The sequence below is a fragment of the Argopecten irradians genome, chromosome 9 (assembly GCF_041381155.1).
Source record: "Argopecten irradians isolate NY chromosome 9, Ai_NY, whole genome shotgun sequence".
Taxonomy (NCBI): Eukaryota; Metazoa; Mollusca; class Bivalvia; order Pectinida; family Pectinidae; genus Argopecten; species Argopecten irradians.
In genome coordinates this window covers 10,478,601-10,503,386 of record NC_091142.1, presented here as the reverse complement: position 1 = coordinate 10,503,386, position 24,786 = coordinate 10,478,601, and the positions used below count along the sequence as shown (strand labels likewise).

The following is a 24,786-nucleotide window of genomic DNA, read 5'->3' as shown; positions in this document are numbered from 1 at the left end:
ATGATAAAGTATTGTAATGGTAGTTAATGTTATAATGATAGATAAAGTATTGTAATGGTAGTTAATGTTATAATGATAATGTATTGTAATGGTAGTTAATGTTATAATGTTAGATAAAGTATTGTAATGGTAGTTAATGTTATAATGTTAGATAAAGTATTGTAATGGTAGTTAATGTTATAATGATAAAGTATTGTAATGGTAGTTAATGTTATAATGATAAAGTATTGTAATGGTAGTTAATGTTATAATGATTGATAATGTATTTTATGGTAGTTAATGTTATAATAATGATAAGTATTTTATGGTATTAATGTTGAATTGCAATACCTTTTAATGTTTAAAGTTATTTGATGTTAGACGATTTAATGTGATGTAAAACCGATGCAATAACGACAGTTATAGTAACACCTGGAGTATATGTCTTATTCGGCACATTTAAGACAACGTTAGAAACTTTAAATCCAACGTTAGAAACTTTAAATCATCGCTGTAACACATGTTAGAGTCTTAGCTTAAACTGGTTATCAAACCATAAAACATCAAACTGCATATAATATTTTGATTTAAATTGCCTGTAGGAGTATTGAAAAACGTTATGAAACGCTCACATTGGAGCATGTTGTAGATAATTACCTAACGACAAACTCTTCAGTATTGTCATTGTTAATTAGTCCAAAAAGACAATGGCAACATGCTGTTATGATAAACAAACTAACAATGCTACTATTGCGTAGTAGCAATATTTGAAACTAGAGGGATCACAGTTCATAGGTCAAAGGTTAAACTCCGAGGTCACATATCGAGTCACGAATAAAACACTATCTAATAGAACTTATATGAGACACCGTGATATTTATGAATGGAAATATCATTTGGCGTTACTAATTATAGATTAGGTAATGTCCATACCACACACATGTGCCAGTTTGTCACACTCGTACATTGCCAACGTAAACACGCGAAGATATACCGGAACACAATCGTCACATGTAACGTGTTATTGAACGTCAGAATCACGTGGATTACACAAGCGAGTCAGTTATTAGGACATGTGTGCTACTAGTACTGTAGCAGGTAAATTACTTTTTGGTGGATATCTGGAGATAATAGCACGTATGTATGATTGTTTTACGTTTGAATAATACACATATCCCATTCACACGCTGTGATTCACGATCAATACGATAACATGAGCTTCCTTCCTGCATACATGTATACATCCTGTATATGTTACATACAGCCATGTGATAATGCACTGTTTAATCACAGGAGCTTTACGTTCTGATAATATACTATATATTATTGACAGAACGTCAAACTCCTGTGGTTACCACAGAGATGTATAGTGTAGCTCGAAAGAAGTCTAGACAGATACTATCACAGAGCCGTAAGTATAAAAAATGTTAATAGTTAGATCGCAGACGTAATGTATAGCCAATATATACTGCACTCCCTCTTACATAATGACAAAGTCAACCATGCATGCTATTATTATATGCAGAGATTTAAATATAAAACAAAATATTTAAATCTCTGATATATGTTAGAGGAAGTGAGTATCTTTAACCATTGTATTTGATAATTTTACTTAAAACTTGGATGGCATCATAGCTACATGTATGTTTTAAAAATGATATACGCCTCTCCAATTGATATGCTGAAAGAAAGAACACTTTGTCAGCCTACCCGTCTCAAGTGAGCATTATTATACAAAAATGTTATTATGGGCTTGTATCAGCTCATAACCATTACAGAAACTAGAATGTCGTGTTCGGTAGTAGACTACACAGGTATTCAATGTACATATCAAACATTTAAATTGGGAGATATGTTGTTGTTTTTCTTCTATTTACATGACGCCGTCAAAATATGACGATTATGTCACGGTGACCTGTAGGGGTGCAATGGTGTGAAAGGATTAAATTTGTGATTTTTGTTTGTAGTTGAACTAGAAACTGATAATGAATGACATATGCATACCTACCTGGTAGTACTATTTAAAACTGACTTAATTATCCTTAGTCAGACTGTTGCGATAGCTGCCTTTGGTATCTAGGGTAATTGAGTTCATTAAAACCTGGTACTTAAACCAATCAATACAAAAATAAATGGTATCGTAATTCAATGTGTTGTACACCTAATGATATTAGAGTAGATTACCTATTGCATGCGGTCCAATTACCAATATCAATGTTATATATTGTATATCTACGCATGTACAATATATAATGGCTTACATAATAGTCAGTATATAGTCTTGCTAAAGCCCGTGTACATTTCAGAACAAGAATGGGTCTTTCAATGATAGGTTAGTAAAGTCCAAGTAGTGGGTTGTGTCCTGTACAGGGTAATATACAAGGTATACTAGTGTTGTAGGATTTCATATAGGTATTAAACTCGCCTGACAATATATGTCAATATATAATCATTATATTGAGATTTCAGTGTGTTGTCGAGTAAAACAGTTTTACCACAGATTTTTATTTTCAATATGATTACATCTCCATATTTTAGTCTTGATCGAATGGCACAGTATTACAAATATGGAAATGTCTATTACGTGGTTGGAATAGACTTCTACTGGAACAGTGTGCACAGCCAAAATATCTTCAGGTCAAGTTGACCTGGAAAACAAATTTGACCTCAAATTCACAGGAAATTGGGGTCAATTCACACGAAAAATCCTCAGGTCAATTTTATTTGTAATTGATATGAAAAATGTTAAAATCGTCACATGAATTCATGCAAATTTCAGGTCAATTTCACTTGAATTTCAGATCGATTTCAGGTCAAGGTATTGACCTGAAATGACTTTTTGTACTCTTTTCAGATACATTTGACCTGGAAAATTCACCTGAAATTGAGGTCAATTTCACACGAAAAAACCTCAGGCCAATTTCAGGTCAATTTCATTTGTAATTGATATGAAAAATTTAAAAATCGTCACCTTAATTCATGCAAATTTCAGGTCAATTTCACATGAATTTCAGATCAATTTCAGGTCAAGATATTGACCTGAAATGACTTTTTTGTGCTCTTTTCAGATAAATTTGACCTGGAAAATTCACCTGAAATTGACCTGAATTTACCTGAAGACATTATGCCTGTGTAGGACATTAACCAGTATATTGACAGAGATATATTACTTTCATGTACATGTATTATGTCACTGGGGAGGTAATGCGACCTGGTGTGGTGTGCTGTTCGATGTCTTTGGTGGCATATTTTAGTGAGATAGCGCAATGAAAAGGGCAGCAAGAGTTATATCACTATTACAAAGAGACACAACAAGAGGCCCCCTAAACATACATTCATTAACACCACAACACATTGCACATATGGCAGACCGTCCTTAAATGACCTTAGTAGTTAATAGAACGTAAAGACTAGTAAGTCAACTAAACCAATCATTGAAGAGGATTGCACAGAAAGACACATTTTGGAATGAAGGCTCCGGAAGAGGAATGTATGCAATCTTAACAATTCAAAAGAAGGGAAAAGGAAATCCGAAATATATTATCTCGTTTTCGATTTGATAATTATCCATTATAAAACAAGACGGCATTGTAAAACTCCGCTTTGAATGGTCTCAAAGTGACTTCTTATATTAAAGATTATGCAAAATGTAATTGGTGATTGTGTCAAACATTAAACTATTCGAAAGGGAACATCACGTAGACATGCCAACTGCAATTCCTTGCTTGTTTTTGCGCAAGAAGTACACAAAAATGGGGCGTTTCATAATTAAAGTAGCAAAGACAATTGACACAGTGTTCTGGCATACATATTGAGCAGTATGCATTGTTGGTATTCAGGAAGCTAAACTTGATGTGTGGAGTTCCTGCATTTGACAAGTTGAAAAAGAAAAGGAAAAAAACATTTTTTTTTTAATGTGATCAACGCATCCATTTTCTCGGGCGATTCCTTTTTCTTTCTGATAAGGCTCGCGGATAGGATCGTTCGTGAAAACGACGCAAATAACAGATAACATAATTCTTACAGTTGACCTAGATTACCACAGTCATAACAACTGTCACTTATTCTCCTTATGTGTTCTGAGAAGTACAGAATTACAGTTCTGTAATGATAGTTTGTTATGGCTATTGAGGAGATTAACATACATGGATGTTTGTTGAGTTGGCATATCACCACTGCCCTTTGTTTAACATAGATTGATTAAGAAATGTTGAGAAAGATCTGTATAAACAATCCGTTTGACATTTGTCAATAAAAGTGTTTGAAATTGAAATTTAGAAGAGTTATAGCATCGATGAACCGTGTAACGCTTGCTCCTCAGGAACGTCAGGCGATTTCTTTAAGCGTACATATTTAAGCGATAAAATGATTTAGCGTTTTTCGAGTTAGATATTTTGCGATATAGTAGGATTGCGCTAATCGTACTTTCTGCATGTCGTCAGTGATTCTAAAAAATGCGCGAATTTCTTATTGCGCTAAACGTTTCAATTTTGTGTTAAAACACAATTGCGTTAAAAAGTACATTGCAGAATGTCCTATCTTTTGTGGAAGACGTTTGTTTAATCGATTATGAAATATGGATACAGTTTTGCTAGGAAGTTACTCGTTTACTTGAACATATTTTAGGTATTCAATAAGTTACTAACAGCTGTCAAATAAAAAGTCTGTGGACTAATTGTATTTTAAATGCATTAATTGGGTGAACGTTATTAAATTGACGTATGTCAGTGTGGCGTTTTTATTGTGTAATGGAAAGATTATGAGTTTATACCAAAGTCTTTAGTATGTGGGTTCTGGGTTTAAACTGTAGTATGTAGAGCGGATTCATTTGTAGTAAATAATATATTATTTTCTACGACATTCATCTTCTAATAACAACGGAAGATAAACTCAGAGAAAAAAAAGGTTCAAAAGAAAAAAAATAGAAAGAACATAACTTTAAGACAGAAAAATCAGATGGAAAAGTTTACAAAGATGCTACCATCGTCTGAATCTGAAATATATCCAACATGAGTGAGGAGTCCTACAGAATATGGCTGACAGGCCACACGAAAATTGTCGTGTCATGCCAAATGATATATTAGATCATGAAGAACCATGGGGAAAGTTGCACGAGTTATTCACATTGATAGGGAACGCGTGTGTCAAAGTCCAATATTTACATGTGATGGAAAACTTAAGGTAAAAGGTACACGGTGACAAAGCTATGTTTCAAAGTTCGAAACAGATTTAGAATAATTCTTAATACACATTGGTGGGGAAAATGAAGAATAGCACCAGGATATCAAGGTAGACCTTTGCTTCGGGAGGTAGGTGTAGTCTTTCAGTAATTTAACTAAATATCTCACATATGATCATGTGTACTACACAAATGCGTACAGTCAGACCTATCTATAAAAACTACACAGAGGGCCAAGAAAATATGGTCGTTATAGCCAGGTTGTCTTTATACATAGTGTTAATTATGTTGACCAGGCGGTCTTTATACAGAGGTGGTCGCTAAAGCAAGGCCCTGTATATAACTTTTAAGAGGAGTTGAGATATACAGTACAGTGTATCATTAAGGATTAACTTGAATATATTTTTTATGTTATGGAGATATAACACAAAAATCTGAGTGTACTCAATCATAAACCGCGAACACACTCAGATTTTTGTGTTGTATCTCCATAACATAAAAATATTCAAATTAATCCTTATAATTCAATATAATTAATTTTTCTTCGATTCTGGCTTTCTGATTGGCCTATTCAGTTTTTGTATTCCACGATGAAAAAAAAATCCGCGATTGGCAAGGAATTCCGACGTTATCGTGACGTCACAATAGAAACATTTACGTCGCGTATTGAGTTTGCAAAAATAATCCCTTGGAAAAAATCAATGGAATCGTACGTGTATACGTATTTCACTTTATAAAGTAGCCTGGAAAATACGCAGATTCACAGTTTGCAAACAAAATTTCTTTCATACCCCGATGAAATTAAAAAAAAATGACTTCAATGCTTAATTACTAAAAATAATCTCTTCAATATTCCAAATTAATTTTTGGACTCTTTTGTCTACGAAATTATTACGCCATCATCTCAGCCAATCAGAAGCGACGTTACAAATGGCGACGCCATTTTTTCCTTAATCGGCTGAAAAATTAAATTGGGAACCCAATGAAAATGCTCGTAACAAGCAATATTGAGTTATTTGTCAATATTGAGAATTGAAAGCTCAAAACAGAAATACGCCAATATCTGGTACATGTAAACCAATCAGGATAGATACTAATATAATTTTATAATAGTGTCTCTCTAGTATATAGGTTATTTCTGATATTGTATATTATTATTCATTACATCATAATACAAATTAGAGTGACTATTTTGCTGGCTGTTACTACAACGGGTATTGTTTTGTGTATTATAATGACTTGTAGTTTGGCCCTAAACGACCTTAGTTGTCGATGGGCCGTAAAACTCAAACAAACCAACAGAACAAAATATTACTATAATGGATGTCGGCGACAGATAATGTGCTTGTACGAGGTAGATATAGTTATTTTTGTTTGTAGATCAACGACCTATTAACAGTCATGATCATATAAGGACGGCATCCCGTGTGTGAAGTGTTAGAAGTGTGTTCGTATTTTGGGAGACTGCAGTATTTTCGCGTTGTGATAGTGTAACTCTTGCGCTTTTGATAGTGTTATCTCACTGAAGACAAAACAAGTACACCCCTACATATACTGACAACGGCAAACCAGTCGTCCCACTCACTTTTTTCTGAGCACTGTAGAATATTTCATTTGTTTATATGATTATAAATACAACATATTTTGGTGTGTACGTTACTGATAGCATATCGACGACTTCACGAAATAATTTAACAGCCTGAAACCACGAGAGAGGACAATAAAATGTTTAATAATTATCCACAGGTGTCGTATAATGTGTATGGACTAACTGATGTCTAGAGTCAATGCATTTTTTAAAGAATAAAGCAAATTTTGAATAACATAAGGTTTTTTCATAATTTGCATTCAATTATTTTATTTAATCGTTGATATTTTTTCAAATGTTTGCAAAATCAGTTTTTTCCATAATTTGCTTCCATTTTTTTTTATTTCATTATTAAAGGCCCAATACTTTTCTGAAACGGCTTTTAATTTTTAAAATGTTAATGTAAAAGAGATCGATAATTTTGTAGAGTCGCAAAAGTTATTAACTTACCGTTAATACTACACTTATCGTCATCTTCTGGACAATTGAATTAAAACAATTAAAATGTTAATTTTCATAACGCGGGTCGTATTATGTTTCCCGCCGTCGTCCTAAATACCACTCGGTAGTTGACCATCACTGCGCCAGACGGCAAAAAAGCGAACTTACTCTCCCCTCTTATCATATATTACGCAGGAAATTGTGTTTGGTGTTGTAACCTGATAATTGGCCATCGATATGTATTTTCGTATGTTATTTATGTTTTTAAGAAAACTTTAAATTTTGCTCCGGAACGGTAGTGGGCCTTTAATATTTTTCAAATGATTAAAAATAGTGTTTCATATCATATACAAAAGGCCGTAGAGTTTGTCATATTTCGAAATACTTATTTATTATTTTTGCCATCACACATTCATACCATATCTATTCATGGATCTATCGAACAAACAATCATATGTATTTTAAATGTGTGTATATTTATTTCATATGCATTCAAAATAATTTATTTTGATTTTGTTAAATGCGCAATCAGTACCTCATTCCATATAGTGCCATATAGTGCCAATTATTTTCTTTAAATATTTTTATCTTTAAGTAAAATAAGAAGCTCAAACTTTAAATTAATGGTAATAGTGTAAAGTGAGTAATTTTTGTAACTTGAGAAAAATAATTATTCGTCTCACCGGTTTTTTATTTAGAAAAAAAAACATTCGTCAGCAGTGGAACATCTTTAAACGGATTTTCAGTGAAAACATAAAAGACTCCCGGAAACCACGTATTCAACTGAGCCAATTTTGTACCTTTTTATTATTTCAATTGTAAAAAACACATAAAAAGGACTTAATGATTTTCAACAATCTTTTCTAAGATTACCAAATCGTGTTAATAAAGCACGAACGCGGTAATTATTTGGTCTATCGATATATAGAACAAAAACCGAAGTGCACAGTTTTTCATTACCTTCGTGGTTTATTCATTATGAATATCAGTGTTCGGTCTAATTACGGCTTGAACAAGACAAGTATTTGGTTTATCAATGTATAGATTGAAAACCGAAGTATATTTAAATCATTAACTAAATTATAATTACCTTTTTTTCTTCAAATATTTATCTTTGCGCGAAAGAAAGTTGGTTTACAGTTCAATAGTGTTCAAATCTCACGACTTGTTTAATTAAACAATTACTGTGTGTTTATTGCAAGAATGGTAAAGGAGAGGTAAATTAAAAAATATTATTTAACAAATATCACGACATATTACGTAGTTTCTACATTATGTGCTTAAAGGCCCACTACCTTTCCGGAGCTAATTTTAAAGGTTTCTTAAAAACGTTAATAACAAAAGAAAATATATATCAATGTCCTAAGATGAGGTTACAACACCAAACATATGCAAGATTTCCTGTCTAATATACAATAACACTGGAGAATCATTTCGCTGTTTTGCCGTCTGGCGCAGTGATAGTCAATTACGGCGCGGCATTTAGGACGACAGCGGGAAACATAAAAACGACCCGCGTTATGAAAAATTAACATTTTATTTATTCTAATTAAACAGTTCTGAAGTGATGATAAGTGTGCTAGTAAACGTATAGTTAATAACTTCTGCGACTATACAAAATTATTAACCTCGTTTTACATTCCTATTTTAAAAATTAAAAACCGTTTCGGAAAGGTAGTGGCCCTTTAACATTGATTGTTGTCAGAAGCACAAAGAACAGTGGACCAAAACAGTTTCTACAGATAATTCAAATGACTCTGTATTTTGCCTAGATAATTATAAGTGTGTATAGTTCGTTAAACTCTTAGTAACATAATTAAACAACAAGTTTGCAATATCATATACTATCTGCAGCTGTCAAGTATATATACTTGTACTTATCAATATTTACTGTTATCACAGCTAGTCTGTAGATAGACATCAACGTCGGTTTTGATACACCTGAGTTGTCAATAAGTTAATTAATTCCATTTGGTTCCACGTATATCTACACTGATATTCTGTATTACTGGAATTATTCGCGGCACTGAAATGAACAAAACACCAAATATAATATATAACACATTAAAATGCCCAGCCTTTCGAGGCAATGTTATTAAATTCTAACTGTTTTGAATACATTTAAAAATTAAATGAAAAGGCTGATAATGATATTGGAATGGATCGACCGAAAACCACGAATCTGATACATAACATACACATTGAATGTCTTTGCAAATTTATCAAAAAGGCATTTTGTTTACATTAGAAGAGCTTTATCTGAAATGTACTGCGCCAAATCGTTGCACCGTGAAAGCCTTTAAGCTGACTTTAGCGAAATAGCCCAAATGTGAAAAATATTAACAATAATTTGCTAACTGTGTTCAATCCTTGAAAGTACTTGTAATTTGTATTTGTATCTTCTAACATTACTCATACTGCATGTATATCATGATCTATTCAAACTCTACTAAGAGATAATATGTCTTTATAACGACACGACCTAGTTGTAGTAGGTAGACTTGATACCGTATAACATGTAATAAGATCTTAACACATACACTTTCTGTTACAGGTTTAAGAAGGCAATGCGATCGATGCGCACCTGTAGCACGTGGTCGAAAGGCATTTTGTATATCATGGATTATGATATTGTAGTTATACATACTCTTAGCTAAACTGGGTGATACCACGTGGAGCGTTTGACATCCGACCTTTCCATGTTTTATCACCATGGTCAGCTTCTATCACTGGAATAAACACACAGACTTTCATCAAAACATATCGGTCGAATACGAAGGTCAATTACCTGGTGAATAGGTGTTCAAATTGTTATCTCTGTCCAGTATCCGTATCGTATGATTGTTTGCTGAAGTATATAACTCCCCTTGAGTCTATCTCATCCCCCACCTGTCCAGCACCGGCGGTATTTAACTTGTACTCCAAAAGGATAAACTATACAACAAGTCTTGTTTCGTTAACCCGCTGTGTGTGCCGAAGTGATAAGACCTGACCCCGAACCTGATACTTCCAGGGTCTACTTACTAAATTGTGGTCAGTACTTGTCAAACTGACCAACCACACAGTGTTTTTTTCTAATTAAAATCATGACAATGGAGAACCTGTCTCGCACCACTGCCTCTGGACATACAAGCGATGGATCCGACGAACCATTGGTGTCTAAGTCTCACACCATTGAGACATCTAGTGTTGTGGTGAACATGGATACTCTTCCCCGTAATGGACATTGCAAACATGATAGTGAACCTGTGGAAATCACGGAAACTTTTGGTCAGTTTTTGACTTACTGTTCTGAAACAGCAAACAAGTGCAAGTCATCAATACAGCACAGGTTCAAGGATGCCATCTTCATTGCATCTATCATTGCCTACTCCGTTTACATCGTTTTTGTCATTGCATATGAAGCCACGGTCTCATTCTGGACCGTCGTTGACGTTGTTGCCGTGGTTTTAATCGTTATATACAAGTTCTGGGGGATATCAAATGTCGTTGGACATATTACGACGCCTCTTCGTGCTCTCCGTAAACGACACTGCGTTGTCAGTCCAAAGCGACAGATTTTGGCAGGAAGGTAAGTGACTTGTTATTACTACACTGGTTTATGACGATAAACTACATTAATGTTACGAAATTCATAATCTAAACAAGTTAACCTAGGAAAACTGTTATACTATTGTAAAACAACTTATTTTCGTTTGCGGGTTATATCGTGTATTTCTCGGGCGGAAACAGAAATCGCGAAAATATATCACCGTGAAAAGTTTTCAAATACAGGTGATGTAGAATCAAAGAAGTCTCGATTAAGAAATTAAGTCGTCGTAAAAAAGTCATTAGGCTGTAAACGCGAGATTAATTCCCCGCAAAAATAACTTGGTTTACAGTAAAACAAATGATGAATGGGAAAGGTGCTTCAATAGAGTAGCAACTCTGTCCAGCACCGTGGGTATGTAAGTTGTACTCTTGAACTCTGACAGTAAAGGGAGATCACTCGGTTAAGTGCTGGCCCTTTTATTCTAGCGTTATATTAAAGGTGTCCCAATTTTTACGGTCTTAGATACTGAGTGGTGTATACAGTATCAACTTTAATAACTTTAGGAAGAATATGAAATATTATCTATGATATTTTCACAAGAATGTCACATATTAAATCGAATTTTAGATAATTTTTACAAGGATGTCACATATTAAATCAAATTTTATTTCAGGTTTTTCACGGCGTTCCTTTTTGTCGCCTTGGGTGTGTACTTGGTAGCAGACCTATATGACGAGCCGGAGAGACTGATTCCCCTCGGTGGCCTCATTCTGTTCTTGGTCCTAATGTTCGTGACGTCTACAGCCCCAACGAAGGTAACCTCTCAATTCACGAAAAATGGCTATCAACCAGTAGTGAACTACATAGAAATGTGTATTCAACAATTGAAATATGAAGCAACCTCACACAAGAGTATCTGTTTAAAGGGACAAACATGAATGTATACTACGAAACTAGGTTAGTTAAATTAAGACCAGAAATATCATCAAGTCAGAAATAATCGGCTTTATTTAATTGAAGATTTATATAATTGCTGTTTGATCTAAGGCCATAGTACATAGCGCTCAATCACTGGAGTTTAACACACACTAACATATAAACGCTGCTTTCCAACATGGATATGAAGGCCAAAGAGAGATATCCTTTATATAGTCACTATACATTTGAAAAGTGTCATTGATGTATTTTTCAAACAAACCTTGCAGCTATAACATTCAACAATCGTAACTATATATGAAACTAGGTTAGTTAAATTAAGACCAGAAATATCATCAAGTCCAGAAATAATCGGCTTTATTTAATTGAAGATTTATATAATTGTTGTTTGATCTAAGGCCATAGTACATAGCGCTCAATCACAGTTCTAACACACGAACATATAAACGCTGTGCTTTCCAACAAAGGTGTGAAGGCCAAAGAGAGATATCCTTTATATAGTCACTCTTTGACGACAATTTATTCCCTTTTATTAGGTATTCCTAACAATTTCCATTATAGACAGGTGTCCGGTATATTACGACGTCTGTTATTACAGGCCTTTTTGACTGTAGATCTTTTCCCACGAACTTAAATCCCAACGAAATTGTATTTTTCCCACGAAAATTGAGCCCACATAGTTTGACACTGTGAACACTTCCGCGGTTAGGCTATTCGTTTGATATAAGCGAATCTCGATCTTTTGTGTTGGCATCTGCTCTGCAGGTAGGGCGTTAGAATTGTACCTGCTGCCCATATTGCATGATCGGAAAAGGCGACTAAATTTAGGAACCTATTTTTTCCCTTCTTTCTAACTGACTTCTTGTCTTTCCTAATGCCTCCCTTGGCACCGCCTCACTTTTGGCCTTGAGTTGAGCTTTCGCCCCTAAGAGGAAGGTTCTGGGTTCTGTCCCCTTGCCGAGACACACCAAAGTCTATAAGAATTGTAGTTTTTCCCCCTGCTTAGCGCTCAGCATACAGGGAGTGGGACGACTGGTTTGCCCGTTGTCAGCATAATGTGACCGAGTGGGGTGTGTTGCTTCGGCGGTATGCTTCAGTGATATAGCACTATACAAAGGGCAACAGTTCCACTATACAAGACGACACAACACGAACATACTGCAGTCTCCCAAAACACGCACCTCGCACTCCACACACGCTTCACACTGCATACATGGGAGGCCGTCCTTACATTACCCTGGCTTTTAACATGACGTTAAAATAATCAAACAAACCAAAGTGTTTGGCATCCCCTCAATACAATTGTAAGATGTATGTGGCAGCATCAAATTACCTCTTTGCTTGAGTGAAGCAGCTTTCCTTTCCTTTCATGTGCTGCGTCTTCGCGACGTCAAAAACACGAATATAAAAAGAAATAGAAATTCGTTGTTTTTACAAGTTGTCATCAACTGAACTGTACAAGTTAATGTTTTGAATTAATTTGCTGCTTTTTTATTTATATACCAGGTTCAATGGCGGGCAGTACTTTGGGGTCTTCTAATCCAGTTCATCATGGGTATCATTATCCTAAGATGGCCGCCTGGTTACAAGGTTTGTAAACTGATGGGGGATGGCGTTGCGAAATTCCTCTCCTTCACCGACTTCGGGTCCAAGTTTGTGTTCGGAGAGAAAACCTATACCATGCACGTCGTTGTATTCAAGGTAAATGCATTTTTCACCGTTACGCTAAAATTGTTTGCTTTCAAGGTAAACCGATATTGTTGCAGCAGGTTGAAAGTTTCCTTATTGCAGCAATTTTTTGAAATCCTCTATAATTAGCTTTAAGTATCAAAATCAGCCAAAAACGTTTTAAAATTTTTACCGATATAAACTATCATCAAAAATGATTGCCGTTGTGATAATATTAAAAGACAATTAATAGCAAAATTAAGATTTCTTGATGTACCTTTATGATGTATTTTTCAGTTAAACATGAGTAAGGCATTCCTCTCACGCTCTCTCTTTCCTTCCAGATCGTACTTGTAACTTAGTTGTGTACTTGAATGACGAATTTATCTCTCTCTCTCCCCAGATTTTACCAGTGGTTGTGTGCTTGAATGATGTATTTCTCCTTCTCTCTCCAGATTTTACCGGTGGTTGTGTACTTGAATGACGTATTTCTCCTTCTCTCTCCAGATTTTACCGGTGGTTGTGAACTTAAATGACGTATTTCTCCTTCTCTCTCCAGATTTTACCGGTGGTTGTGTACTTGAATGACGTATTTCTCCTTCTCTCCCCAGATTTTACCGGTAGCTGTGTACTTTAATGACGTATTTCTCCTTCTCTCCCCAGATTTTACCGGTGGTTGTGAACTTAAATGACGTATTTCTCCTTCTCTCTCCAGATTTTACCGGTGGTTGTGTACTTTAGTGCCGTTGTATCCATACTATACTACCTCGGTGTGATGCAGTTCATCATCAAAGGTTTAGCTAAATTGTTCGAGTTCACAATGAACACCACACCTGTCGAGTCCTTCGCCACTGCCGCTCATATTTTCATTGGTCAGGTGAGTCCAATGTCCAGCTATGTGAGGTACAAAGTTTGACACTATCATCTGGAAAGATTAGTAGCGTATCCAATAATCCATTTTATCATTTTCAAGTTATGTCAGTTTTGTCGTGAAAGAAAACAATATTTAACCATTGGAATGGTTCTAATACGCTTTTCGATGTTTCTTCCTATATAAGTTAGTAATATCATTTATTTTAGCAGAATATTTCGCGCTATTGATGATTTCATATCTGCTTATTCTAATGTGCAATTCAGTACAATATATTGAATCAATAAAAGTAAAATAAAATGTCTTTCTTCGTCACTTTTGTTCTTGATAATTACTGTCTAATTACTAAGCACAAAGCATCATATACACTGTGTTATTGATCCGAAGGTTAGGTGTGAAATTCCCTGTAGAAATTGTACTTTGTTAAAGATGCTCCACTGCTGACAAATAGTATTTTTTCACTATCAAAAACAGGAGCAGACGATAAAATATTTTTCTTCAGTTACAAAAGTTACTTACTTTACACCATTACCACCAATAGAAAGTTTGAGCTTTTAATTTTACTTCAAGTTCAAATTACAAAAAATAATTAATCTGTCGGCGGTGGAGCATCTTTAACAATGAAATAATTAAAAAAAAACACAATAAATTAAAAAAAAGATATTTACTTACAATGTATCTAGATGAATTGATTTACAAAATATGTGCCTTGTTATGGCATAACTGCCATAACTATGAATTTATTATGTCATTATGACCCTGAAGCGGCTCCACTTAGATCTAGATTTTCTCAAACCATCGTCCTTGACCCTGACTGACCTTGACTTCTTCTAAATATCCCAACAGGTTGTGTCTACTGTGGCCTTGAAGCCATTCCTCCGTGACCTCACGTTATCCGAACTCAATGCCGTGATGACGTCAGGCTTTGCGACGGTAGCCGGAACAGTTATAGCTGCCTATATAGAATTTGGGGTAAGTACGGAATTATTATAGTACATCTTTTTCCATGAATGGTCGTAAATTGGTTTTTACGCGAGTCAACATTTTCGCGGTCTTCAAAGTAAAAACGAGAAAAAATATTGGTTTCAGATTTTCTGGCTTTCAAGGTATATGAGTCAATCATTTCTCAATGTTTCATGATCATAGCAATTACCCGCAAAATTGCGAAAATATCATCCCTGCTAAAATAACAGACTACACCGTATTTCTCATGTCAATAACATCATTTCGCCCTATCGAAACATCATTTGGTTTGCACTTACTTTGTTCTTCGCAAGAAAAAAGTATAACTATCTTAAAAATGAAATCTTCCAACATTTGCGATCTTGTAGGTTCCTTGACTCAAGGAATATCTACTACTGTGGATTGAATTACTTCAATCTTCTCAAATGAAGCGCAAACTAGTGTGACTGAACACACCCCAACCGGTCACATTTTAAACTGACAACGGATATCTCGTTGGAATCTCATGGGAATTCCATGCAACCTTTGGGCAGTTGAAGTTGTTGATTCATGAAGATTCTTGGAATTTCCTAGAACTGTTGTCTTTTTTAAATTGCATTGTTTACCTCCACACAGGTTCCGGCAGAGCACGTGATTACTGCGTCATTCATGTCGGCCCCGGCAGCGTTGGCAGTGAGTAAGCTGAACTGGCCGGAAACGGAAGTACCAACCGGGGAGGCGAAAGATGTCTACGTTAACCTTAATGTCGGGTGAGAGCATTGATCACATGACTGGTCTTTTATTGCGGTTAGAGGAATTAATTAACTGATGACTGTAATAAAGATTTGAGAAAAGTTTTAAAAAAGATTTGATACAGCATTTGGAAAAAAACCTCTATATTCGCGTGTCCTCAGAACACATCAAAATGGAATTTTGCATATAATATGTAAATTGTATGCTACAAATGCAATATGTGTGTAATTATAATATCAATATTAACTATTGCACACCAGACATTTGATACATTGTAGAACTATGACGCAAATATACTTATTTAACTTAGGAATTAGGTACTGTCAATGTTCTTATTTTGGCACATTTAAATTAAAAAAACCGTGATTTTGAAAAGGTTAATGCAGTGATGAAATCACGCATTCGTAATGATTGTTACTGTAACGTTGTATAGAATAAAATAAAAATTATAAATAAATATTATCCATAATGATGAGAATGTTTGATTTCATGAAAAACGATATATTAAAATAAGAAAATCGAATAACTCGATTGACGAAGTATTAAAACAGGTTCGTGTATATAAATTAAATAAAATGTAGATATAAAATCGAAATTAGACTTTATGTAGTTACAATGATATCGGATACTCATTTGGTGTGATATCAGACGCTGATTATATGAAGAATTTCAATTTGTTATACAATTTTGATACCTGGTGCTAATTATGTACGGCGTTATGACATGTGTATTACCAGACACTTATAAAGTATTAAAAATTGATGCCAAATACTAAATAGGTATGCAATTATAATACCAAACCCTAATTAGATTTTCATCTGTATCATAAAGATCACAAAGATTAGACAATGCCTGATACTCAATCCTATTGACATTAATATCATTAAAATATTTTGAAATTAAAATTAGATTTTCAATTTTGTTAATTGAATCTAATTATGTAAACAATTGTGACATTAATTCGGTATGGAAATATGATACCAATCACTCTTGGTGTATGCAAATAGGATACATTATACATGTACTAGTAACACACACTAATTTGGCATACAATCAGGACAGCATATTCCAATGAGATTTGTTACTTTGATACTAGTCATTATCCAGGGATGTATTTATGATACCAGACACTTGCTAGTGTTGTTGTTTGACGACAGTCCCTAAGCACGTCCTTGTGCTGCGTCCTCAGATCTAATACCTTTGACTAGTAGAAACAATTGAAGGATATTGTATTAGTATCTTGCCACTAGTTTGGAATAACTTGACAAATATTCACTCATCTGTTGTTCAGAACGAACCAATTTCGTTTTTCCGTCTTGCCTTAATCTGTTGTTGTTCTGTCAACTCTCGTTTTCTGGCCAGTTCCTCTATTAATTAAACGTTATATCTATTATTTTTCAGTTTTCGCTTATTTATGAAGACAAATATCTTTACATTCCCGTTTCAGAAGCAACACATACTTTCTTATTTTCCATGTTTGTCTCCTTTTCGATAATATGGGAGTAAAACATTGTAAATCACCATTCTTTCGCTAAATAACATCTGCATCATTTTTATTGATAGGAATTTCCATTCAATTTTTACATCGGCGAAAGTTAATCTTCGCGAATTCGGTTTGAAACGGATATACGCACGAAAAAGTGTTTTCACGAAAAAAGTGTTTTCAGTTTATCATCCCTCACAATGCTGATACCATGCACATATATCGATAATTTTGGGGTCAGATTTTTTTAGCAGTAATGATGACATTATGGAATCACAGGCTGTTTCGGTTGCCATATTGTTCTTTGAGCTTCATTTTATTTTTCAAGTCAGTCTGGAGAGTTTAGAGAGTAGTTTTTAATTTCAGATTTATGATGACTTTGACTTAAGAATATATCTTGTTATGACAAGGACTTTTAAACGATTTCATTCATTGTTGATATTTTACTGACTTATCATTTCTTGTATATGGGACACAAACATCCTTTTGCCCAAATGGAAGTTATTGTCTTTGTAAAAGTCGGATCTAATAGATCTGATTAATGACAATAATTTACCAACATCAGGCGTTTAGGCCTACTGGGCTAATGTGTCTTTAAAATGGTTGTTTCTGTTTCTGTTTTGCGCTCAGCTTAAAGGGAGTGGGACGACTGGTTTGTCCATTGTCATTAGAATGTCGCATGTTTGCTCTGTGTCTCTGGTAGCATATTTCAATGAGATAGCAATAAACATGTATAAAGGGCAATAGTTCCACTATTACAAAGAGCCCCAATACAAACATACTGCAGTCTACAAAAAACACGCACGCACTTCACTTCACGCACGCAATACATACGGAAGATACACGGAAGGTCGTTCATAAATGACCATGGCTGTCAGTAGGGGGTTATAAACAACCATCCAACCAACCATTTCTTCGTGTATACGTATGCGTTTTATTTTATGCTTGACTTTGATTTTCTCCTGTCAAAACGTGTTCATTTTGTAGCTATAATAATTGTTGTGTAATGCATTTTGCTTCTTTTCTATGAAGATTATGGAGAGAAGTCTTGACGTTCAAAAAGTAAAATCTAGAAAATTAATTCAAACGGTTTAAAAATTTTCTCGATTTGGTCTTCAGGGTATTTATGCTTGAACCAATTCTCAAAATTTCACGGATCCAATTTTCTTGGTCATAGAAATATAACGCGAAATCGCGGAAATATCATAATTAAGCAGTTATACGGTATAAATGTTCGTTTAAAACTTAATACGTCATATTTACCTACAGGAACGAAAACAACAATCTTTGCTCTTTGCTTCCATTGATATTTTGATATCTCACTCATGATGGAGATTATGGAGGGAAGTCTTGACGTTCGTTTTGACAAACAAAACTGTTTGGTCAGACTTAGCGAAACTTACATTGATTGTTGATATATATTTTTGTTGAAATTTTATTCGTCATTTTAACTACAGAAACGAGCACAACATTATGGAGGCTGCCTCGGCAGGCGCGTTAACAGCCATCAAACTGATTTCTTACGTCACTGTGAATCTCATCGCTTTCATCTCCCTCCTCGCCTTCGTCGACTATTCTCTGTCCTTCATGGGGTCACGTGTCGGTCATCCAGAGTTCACGTTCCAGGTAAAGATAGAAAAAAAAAAAAATAAAAAGAATAATGACAAAAATGTCCTCGGGATATTGATTTTAATCTTAGGTCAACCTATAATTACATTTTGTGTACGGCATGCTGTACAATTATTTTCGGGCGTTTGTTACAGGGAGCATAGTAAACTAAACTGGTCGAAGTATCATTTTAAATGTCCACTGCCTTTCTAAAACAACAATAACACAAGAAAATTTAAATCGATGCCATATGATGATATTGAACACAAAACAAATGTAAAATTCCTGTGTCATGTATATTAGCAGGGAAGATGTATTTCGCTGTTTTGCAGTCTGGCGCAGTGATAGTCAACTAACGCGCGGCAATTAGGACGACAGCGGGAAATATAATACAAAATTAAAAATTATTTTTATTTTATTCAAATTGTTTAGAAGGTGATGTTAATAACTTTTGCGACTCTATAAAAGTGTCGATCTCGTTTTACATTCCCTTTTAAAGATTAAAAGCCGTTTCGGAAAGGTAGTGGGCCTTTAAAATAGAAATGTCTATAGACGTGGTAAAATTACCAGATAAAATATAAGCAGCTGACCTAACGTAGAAACAGGTTAAAATATATTCGGTATGGTGCATGGTTGTTTATATTTCCGGTCAAGACAATTTCCGCGAAACTAAAAACCCGCGAATTAAATGGAAAGAATGAGAAGTAAGATAACCCGTACAGCTTATTTATGTTAGAAATTGACAGGTGTGCGAATGTTTCTCCTAGCTAATTGTAGTTTTAAGTAGGCGATCGCGAAATTTTCTTTTCGCGAAACTAAACATCTATACAGCATCGATATAATTAAAGTATATAACAGCTTTAAAATGTAAACTAACTGTAAATGCAATTATTTTTGCGGTTCGTAATTTTAGCACAAAATTGTGATGAGTTTGCTCTTGCAGTTTTAACGTAAATGAACCGTCCATTTGCGCAGTACTGACTTAAAAACAATTATCGATATTTCATTTTTATTCACTTACGTTTCATTGTAGTTCCTGTGTTCGTACACTTTCATGCCTCTAGCCCTGGTGATGGGGGTTCGCTGGCAGGACTGTGGAAAAGTGGCTGAACTCATTGGCAAGAAAATATTCATCAACGAGTTTCTGTCATTCGCCGACCTAGGAACGATGATAAAGAACGATGAAATAAATGTAGGCATAAACACTAAAGTATTGCTTCAAATTATACAAGTACTGACATGCAAAAGAAACTTAACTTTCTGCATGGGTACCAAATTCTTGCTTCAAAATTCTCTGAATATAAGTTTGCTGATGAAAGTTAATTTTCAGTCAATAACAGCATTTTTATAAGAATATTTTACAATCATGAAACAACGTTGTATGGCATAGCAATATGGTACCTCTTATGGCGTACACATATCAGAATTTTTAATCTTGAAAATGAAAGCACCTGACCTTGTGCTGACCCTTAGTCTATTAGATATAAACAATCCATTTGATATTTCAAAGCAAACAAATCTTAATGTTTTGATAATGTCTTAACTTTAATTTTATCATTTGATAGACTCTATTTTCTCATTGGAAATTTGGCTTGTTGCTCTATTGTATTGTTGTCTACCTTCTATATCTACTTTCAAATGTAGAATTTCTAACTTAGTGATAGGCAATAACATATTTTAATTGAATTATTTTCTTGTTTGAAGGACCGTTCAATAGTAATAGCTACTTACATTCTGTGCGGGTTCGGCAGTATTGCCGCCATGGGAATCAACCTTGGTGCTTTCACAGCTGCCGACTCGAGCAGACGACAGGACTACGCCAAGGGAATGCTCAGAGCAATGGTTGGCGGGAATGTAGCCTGCTTCATGACGGCGTGCGTTGCAGGTAAAACATTTCGTAACGTTTCGTTGGAGATTTCTTATACTACTACTGGTCGTTGAAGTTTCATCCTCGACAATCCAGGAGTTGCTATCACTTAGCATTTGGGCTAGTGCGTTATGTGAATACAGAGCACAGGGACTTGCAATTCAATTGATAATATAAAGCGGTAAAAAGCATAACGGTAGGCCTATGGAGCTACTGGTGAACTCTACAGTCCTCTTCCGTTATACAATTTACAGCAACTTTTTATACCTATATGATCTGCAAGCGCCTGTGATCCAGAGTAAAATGAATTGAATAAATGTTATTATTACTATGTTCTTTTCTATGTTTCAGGCATTCTTTACCAGGGAAATCCATTTGAAAACATGGCGGAATTAAATCCGAATGTGACTGCATTATTTAACTCTACCTCATTAAATGGTACCTCATTGACACCCGACATATTTAACCAATCGTCATTGTTTAATAGTTCCTTAGCAATCGGGGCTACGTGATGATGACGTCATTTTAGGATGTTCAACTTTATCAAATAAAATAAAAGTGACGTTCTGGCGGTAGACCTATGAAGTCATCGTTAGCTTACTGTACATCTTGGTTGTGATATACAGAGCTTGATGTTTTTCACATTGGTGTTCAACTACAGGTACTGGTTTACGCGTGTTAGACAACTCTGGTTCAACTAAACTAGGCCTATGCGAAATATCTGATCATATCAGATAACATTGATTGAATCACATTAATCTTTTGTCAGGTTTGTGAATCTTGTGGGAGCCGTAATCCCTATTTAGCAGATACACGTCGACCAGAGTCGAGATTGGACAATCGTAATAACATTGTAACTATAAAATATTCACAACGTGCATTGAACTACATTTACTTTTGGAGAAACTTTGTCATATATGTGCCATACGTCTTCGGAAGTGAAACAGTGTTTAAAAGAATTTGTCCTGATAAAGGAAAGCCCGAGAGACTCTGGCCCTGACACCAGACTTAGACATTATGACAGATATCTGTCTGGCGACTAAGACATTACAGAGTGGTTCACATGCATTATAATTGTTGACATTGCGGGCAGCTCTACATGCCACTAAGGAAATGTTGATATAGTAGCCATACAGTATAGAAATCCAATATATTGTCGACGAATCCTTGCATGAAAAATTCTGTGATTTAAAGTTCAGATGGTGCTGCCAATTTTTAACACGAGAAGTCACTGGTCAGATGATTTCTAAGAAAATGTTGATTAACTGATTGTTAGACGCAGCATTCTGTTGGAATATAGAAGAGCATTGAGGAGATTTTTTTTACGTTTCAGCATTAATGAATACGATGCATTATATACTTTGGTACCTGGCTTTAAGCTTATGACATAAATATTACGATGATACAATTAATATTATTATAATCGCACTTGTTTTAATCCCAAAAAAGGGAGTCATTTACAGGCTTTTCTTGTTGACCCCACCCTCCCTCAAGATATAAGATGGTAATGTTATGATATATTTTACAATTTTGATTGTTACTGTTCGTGTGTATGTGTCATTTTATATATAGAAGAAATTTGCATATATAGTTTTACATTCCAACAAGCGTATGTGTTCGCAAAAGGGGCCTCAGTGGTCGAGTGACGTATACGTGTTTTGCTTCTGTGTATTTCTACTCTCAATTTAAATATCAAAGAAACACAATTTAACAAAGCATGACAATTTATTGGCTCGTGCCCTATCCGGGCCTCGAATAGAATGGGGGATGTGGATGTGGCGCAGTGGTAGAAGGCGCAGCTATGTTTGGCTAGGCGATTGGGTGCCGTAGATCGTGAGTTCGAGGCCTGGATAGGGCACGAGTCAATAAATTGTCATGCTTTGTTAAATTGTGCTTCTTTGATATTTACTCTCATTTAATTAATTATATAGCTATATTTATTTTATTTTAATGATTATGTACATGAACGATGGTATGGTAGTGTATGGCTGTTAATATACGTACATATTGCATACATTATGTGTGTATTTCTTGATATTGTGATTTAAAACCATGTGTGCATGTATGAATATTCACTCTGCCAACATATTTCCACAAGCCCTCCACCTCTGGTTCGCGAGTTCGTATCCTATGTTGGGCAGTTTCTACTGCTTACTATACTGGCTTGATCATCATAACATCCACTTACTCCTACCCTCATTCTCTCGTCTCGACCCCTACGTTCATACCTTCATACTCCTACCCTCATTCCCTCGTCTCGACCCCCTACGTTCCTACCTTTATACTCCTACCCTCATTCTCTCGTCTCGACCCCCTACGTTCCTACCTTCATACTCCTATCCTCATTCTCTCGTCTCGACCCCCTACGTTCCTACAGTTATGCAATACGATCACATCAGCAGTATGACGAATAAGAAATTGTGATTTTCAACTTTATCAAATTGTATTATTTTGATATAGAAATATAAATATTTTTGATCATAAGTACGGTTTTATGTTGACGTTGGTTTACATTTTTTCTAAATTGAAAGAACGTATTGATTGACTTTCTTAGAGGCATTAACGATATTTTCATCGACACCCACGGTTGACTGCACAACGTGGATAAGTGTAGCGTGAGCAATCAACCGTGTCTCCGACAATATCGCACGTTATCTCGGTTTCAAATTATAATTGGCTGAAGAAAACAACAAATATATTTCTCTATCACTGTTAAGATGAATCTATTGTTTGAATGATAAGAATGAGTTTGATTTTATGATTTACATTTGTAATGTTTCTCGCAACATGCGCAATGCGACTTGTAACGTAGTTGTGAGAAAGTGACGTTTTGTGACAGATACACACAGACTTTCTCACAACCTACGTTACAAGTGTGGTGCGAATGACGTTTTGTGACAAAGTTGGATGTTTTCGGTTTTGATAGTCGTGGAAGTTAAAATGGACACATTTGATAAAAAAAGCCTTATGTAGTAGGAGACTGTGGTAATGTCTCCTTGTGATAGCGAAAACTCTATATGGTTCTTTGATCTAAAGGAAATTCTATAAATATGTGTGTCTTTTTATGATAGAGGTAACTCTGATATATTTATAGTGTGCTGCCATGCCGAATCATACAAACAATGACAGATAGCAAGATGACAATGCGAAAAGTTGAAATTTGAATTTATGTCTTATGTGGTAAATCTACATTCCATATTGTATGTATTTGCAATCATGTTTGTGTATTGAAGATTTAAATGATTAATGATTTTATATGGGAATAATTCAATTTTGCTTGTTACAAGCATTTTCATTGGCTTAAATATTTACTTTATCAACCCATAAAGGAAAAAACGGCGTCGCTTTAACGTTACTTTTGATTGGCTGAGATGTCGGCGTATTGATTTCATAGACAAATGAGTCCCAAAATGAATTCTAAATATTGAAGAGATTATCTTTAATAAATTGAATTATAAGGAACAATTTGAATATATTTTTTATGTTATGGAGATATAACACAAAAATCTGAGTGTACTCTCATCATAAACACACTCAGATTTTTGTGTTATATCTCCATAACATTAAAAATATATTCAAGTTAATCCTTAAATATATAAGCGACATATTTATAGTAAAATTTGGTATTTTTTATTTATGCAAAAAAAACATGCTATAGCATTATCATCTGTATAAGGAATGATAATTGTAATTTTGAAATTGTACTATTTTACTATGGAATGATAAAATCGTGGTGAGTGCAGTGTTAGTTACAGGTTGATGTAAATTGAAGGAAGATTTTGATTTAATTTGTTTGATTTATATTTATCATGGTTTCAAAATAATGAAATAATGATTAATGAATAAAAACTAAATGAAGAGACCAATTTAGATATCTGTGATTCCATCTTCCATACTCCAGGGGTTACTATCACTGACATTATATATCCACCCCTGTAC

At 34.7% G+C, this 24,786-nt stretch overlaps 1 protein-coding gene across 2 annotated transcripts; it reads left to right on the top strand.

Moving 5' to 3' along the window:
- Nucleotides 1-461: 461 nt before the first annotated feature.
- LOC138331410 (solute carrier family 28 member 3-like) lies at nucleotides 462-23,222 on the top strand. 2 transcript variants are annotated; one of them, XM_069279009.1, is made up of 11 exons: nucleotides 462-1,116; nucleotides 9,742-10,758; nucleotides 11,393-11,534; nucleotides 13,162-13,356; nucleotides 14,039-14,200; nucleotides 15,041-15,166; nucleotides 15,773-15,906; nucleotides 18,830-18,998; nucleotides 20,014-20,172; nucleotides 20,685-20,865; nucleotides 21,199-23,222. In XM_069279009.1, the coding sequence occupies exons 2-11, from the start codon at nucleotides 10,274-10,276 to the stop codon at nucleotides 21,357-21,359; spliced, it is 1,914 nt and encodes a 637-aa protein (XP_069135110.1). In that variant the 5' UTR covers nucleotides 462-1,116; nucleotides 9,742-10,273; the 3' UTR covers nucleotides 21,360-23,222. The 2 variants fall into 2 exon arrangements, with proteins under 2 accessions (XP_069135110.1, XP_069135111.1); XM_069279010.1 differs by having other exon boundaries at nucleotides 462-1,390.
- Nucleotides 23,223-24,786: the final 1,564 nt, after the last annotated feature.